The sequence below is a fragment of the Antrostomus carolinensis genome, unplaced genomic scaffold (genome assembly GCF_000700745.2).
Source record: "Antrostomus carolinensis isolate BGI_N321 unplaced genomic scaffold, ASM70074v2 scaffold20887, whole genome shotgun sequence".
NCBI lineage: Eukaryota > Metazoa > Chordata > Aves > Caprimulgiformes > Caprimulgidae > Antrostomus > Antrostomus carolinensis.
The window spans coordinates 1-4,467 of record NW_010329751.1 but is presented as its reverse complement, the minus strand read 5'-3'; the positions used below and the strand labels follow the sequence as shown (position 1 = coordinate 4,467).

The following is a 4,467-nucleotide window of genomic DNA, read 5'->3' as shown; positions in this document are numbered from 1 at the left end:
AGGGAAAGATAAGAGGAATTGTAAACATGTACTGCCTGTGCACACTCACAGATGTTTAAAAGCAGAAAGAAGCAGGGAGGGGAAGAAATGACAGGCAACTGTTGAACTTCTTGCATTTGAAGTTAAGAATGTATGTTCAGGAGAAACAACTCTTCAAGAGTTTAAAAAAAAAGCAGTATGAATACTGTTACAGCTATTTAATATAATTTAATTCACTGTATCAACTGTAATCCACTGCAGGCAGCAAATCAAAAGTTGAGGTAAGAAAAGAAAGAAAACAACTTACCCAGATACCACCCAGGGTTCTGCATGTTGATCAGAAATATTGAAGAGACGGCAGCCCAAGTTCTCCACATCCTCTAGTCGACCTTCACGTGCCAATAAATAACCATATACATCCATTCCTAAAGTGAAATGTTGGAATATCAATCATCAAGAAATGGCGATTTCTTTCATGACAAGAAAAAACAAAAACAAAACCACAAACACCTCCTTCAAACTGTGCAACTACCAGTGACAGTTCAAGAGACACAGCTTCTGAATGTAAATTCTGAAGTGAAAGCCAAGTCCAGCAATACACAGTATCCCACTGCATGCTTAATTACATGTAGCTGCTACTCTAACGTTCCTCATCAGACCATCACACTAGGTAAACTTGCTTTTAGGATTTACTCACCTTTTATTAGGTAAGGATCCAGCATTTGCGCTTGTTCAAATTTTAGAATAGAGTTTTTATTATCTCCAGCTCTGAAATACAGGTCTGCTAAGCTCCCCAGTAAGTCTACGTTATCCCTCAGCAATGACTTTTTCTCTAGAGAACTTTAAGAAGAAAAAAAAATGCCTGTTATTTATATAATGCCATTTAAATATAATTATATATAAATATTAATAAATTATTTGATTACATCATTAGGTTGCCCAAGGAAGTTGTGGATGCCCCCTCCTGGAAGTGTTCAAGGCCAGGCTGGATGAGGCTTTGAGCAACCTGGTCTAGTGGAAGGTGTCCCTGCTGATGGCAGGGGGGTTGGAACTAGATGATCTTTAAGGTCCCTTCCAACCCAAACCATTCTATGATGATTCTATGATTCTGTTTGAACTCTTACCAAATGGTATTTATTGCTCTTGTGTTATCTCCAGTATGCACAAAAGCATATGCCTTGATCCACACGGAAAGCCAATCCAAGTTGGGAATACTCTGAATTATGTTGATGGTCATGGAGGCCACTTCTGCACCTTTCACCGACAGCGAGAGCAGGCCTGTTCAGGATGGTACAGACATCAGTTTCAGCCACCATAAACTGCTTTTAATACAAATTAATTGTCTGAAGACCAGAAACTCCATCCCCTGACAAGCATAAACAGGCAGCTTGTTGCACAATGCTTTTTATGATTTGCATAATGCAGGGGTTACAGATTACATGCAAATACAAGACACTTACCTAGTCCCAAGCACAATTCAAATTATAATGCTGCTTAATACTGAGATACTAAGGGTGTGCAGACACCTACCTAGTATGGCATCAAGTGCTAAAGGGCACTGTCTCAGTACTTCTTTGTAGCTCGTAACAGATGAGCGTTCTTGACCTGCTTTCTTGTACAGATTGGCCAACATCATATTGATCTACAAGCAACAGAAACGTTGGTGAAGTCAAGAATGAGAAAGAAGAAATTCTCACTGAGAAAAGGTCACAACTTTGTCTTCAAGTGCGCCTGCCTGACTCTCTCTTGTTCTGGGCAGAAGACAAAATTAACCTGCTCGTCTTCTGAGAACACTGTAACATTCCATACAGCATAAAATTAAAATTGTTGCTTCTTTCTGAGTACAAAGATAAAATTTACATTATTATTTGCATAGTGCATCTGCATGTTTTGCACATACGAAGTCAAAAGATGGGCAAGTGTTTATCTACAATGCCAAGAAGGATCTGTACACCCATGACATTAGCCTTCTTTCAGTTGATCTCTTCATATCAATGAAAAATCCTGAGAGAATCAGCTTAGGAAGGCAGAGAAAGTTTCCATTTAGCTTCTGAGTGAAGTAATGATTGATGCAAGAACAGAACTTATTTGAGCTCTGCACAACACAAGCAGCTGGTTTCTGATACAAACACTTTATGTTACCAGTGTGGATAGGTAACAAGCTTGCTTTTCTCAATCTTCTTGTTGTGTTCATAGAATCATAGAATGGTTTGGATTGGAAGGGACCTCAAAGATCATCTAGTTCCAATCCCCCCGCCTTCAGCAGGGACACCCTCCACTAGATCAGGTTGCTCAAAGCCTCATCCAGCCTGGTCTTAAACACTTCCAGGGAGGGGGCATCCACAACTTCCTTGGGCAACCTGTTCCAGTGTCTGACCACCCTTACAGTGAAGAACTTCTTCCTAATATCTCATCTAAACCTCCCCTCTTTCAGTTTAAACCCATTTCCCCTTGTCTTGTCATTAGTTGCCCTTATGAAAAGTCCCTCCCCAGCTTTCTTGTAGGCCCCCAAGTAAGTTCTGTAAGTTGGTCTCAAAACAAAACACTTGGACGTTCCTGGAGTCTAAGCCACGTACAGTTAGCACAATACAGGACCACTGTTAACATGAAACACAGTTGATTGACCTCATGTGTTAATCCTTTAAGCCCTTACGACATAACAGAGCCAGCAAGCAAAGACTCAATGTATTTGGCACTGCAGATCACAAATGGGATCTAAATATTTAACATTATCTAAACTGTGATTTAAAAGGATGAAAAGATTTTAAAAGATGGAGCACTAGCATTCCAACCACTTGACAAAGTCTTCAGCTTTTCAAGGACCTTACACTGCTCAAATTATACAATAAGACACGAAGTGCCGTTCACACACATTCTGGGTTCAAAAATATATTCAAAATAATCTAAGCCAATTTAAATAAACTAAGCTAATTTAAACATTAGGAAGTGTTTCCAAACAACATTTAACTAATACAAAACCAAGTACCAAGACACAATGCCATTATACCTACAGACTACATTCTTTTTTGACCAAATACTGACCTATAGATTCAAGATATGCTGACCAAGGACTTGTGACAAAAGTCTGCCAGAACTAACCTTTGGGGTCCTCTGTCTGGAAGGAATCCCATCAAGAATAGCAATGGCATCTTTATCTTGCTTCAGCATTGTATAACATTCAGCCATTTTATATTTCACTTCAATTTCAGATGGCAAACACTGAAATAAAAAAACAAACTTTAAAGTACAACGATGTTTTAGTCAAGTAAAAAAACCTGAGTAAGGTGTCCTTACTAAATGATTACACTGTGTTGAAAAAAATCTAGTGCCAGAGTTAACAATGCAGCCTACTGCTCGCTCACAGCGCTCCCGTTTTCAAATGGAAAGCATGAACTACACACACCAAAAAAATCTCATGCTCCAGAACACATTAAGTGTTGCATTAGAAAACACCACATTGATATTTCCAAAACAAACTAGCTTTAAATGTCAGGTTTGTTTGACATGATGAATCCACAATCTAACACTAAAATTGACTCGGCAACATGATTTTAAGGGCAAACACAATCACTTTATGCAGCACATGAGTAAATTTTTAAATACCTGGCTCTGGGGAGTTGATGCAGCATTTCCAGTAGAAGGTCTTACTTTTGAAGTTTTACTTAATGCTTTTTTCTGCTGCAAGGCCATTGTATACTTACTTACAGCATTTCTATATTCTTTATCATGGAAGAGAGAGTCTGCATGATATACAAGGAGCTGGTATTTCTGAGATGGTGAAAACAGTTCCCTAGAAGAAACACAAACAGAAAAGCTTGAGATCAGCTAACTGCAGAAGAACAAAAAACTTACAGATCCAGGGAATCTGTAGCTTTGGTTTGTGTGGCTTCAACTTCCAGCTGCTGCTGCTTATTTACTACATGAGAAGGGCCCTTGGGTAACAGGTACCACCTCCTCACAAAGGGATTACCTGGCCTATTTCTTTTACCTGTATGCAAACAAAGGCAACACCCACTCCTGACACTTGTAGTTACACCAGTAACAACAGCTCATGTTTAGCTGGTTGGCCACTGCTTTCCCTAATGGAGCAGCCCCCATCCTCCCCATAACAAACCATATATTGTCAATAAAGCGTATTTTGGTTAAATGGACCTGAGCTTACAAGGCAGCCCAGCTCCTTGTACAGCAATCCTGGTCCCAATCCACACCTTCCTACATTTTATAAACCACCTTGATAACAATTCCAGTGCCAGTACATTTGCACAAGCACTGAAGAGTCAGGGTTTCAGAAAGGGATTTTGGTTTTAATTAGTACCTCAAACTGATCAAAAATGTACAATGACACCTTACAGGGAAGTCCTGAGAAACAAAGGGAATCAACTTGAGTCAGGGGAAGAGCCACGACCTACACAGGGAACCCGAGAAAATCGCTGCACCTCTGCCCGGAGGCTGATGCTGCAGCGGGTACCCTGAGGGGTAGAGGCTGAG

The 4,467-nt window shown here is 40.0% G+C and overlaps 1 protein-coding gene across 1 annotated transcript in view; it reads right to left on the bottom strand.

The window, feature by feature from the left end:
* Positions 1–3,804, bottom strand: part of ANAPC7 (anaphase promoting complex subunit 7) — a gene marked incomplete at its 5' end in the record, with an annotated part of 6,933 nt that extends 3,129 nt beyond the window's left edge. The window contains 6 exon segments of the mRNA XM_010172700.2: positions 236–404; positions 677–819; positions 1,104–1,257; positions 1,510–1,621; positions 3,079–3,198; positions 3,583–3,804. Of these exon segments, the coding sequence (XP_010171002.1) occupies positions 236–404; positions 677–819; positions 1,104–1,257; positions 1,510–1,621; positions 3,079–3,198; positions 3,583–3,804 (920 nt within the window).
* Positions 3,805–4,467: the final 663 nt, after the last annotated feature.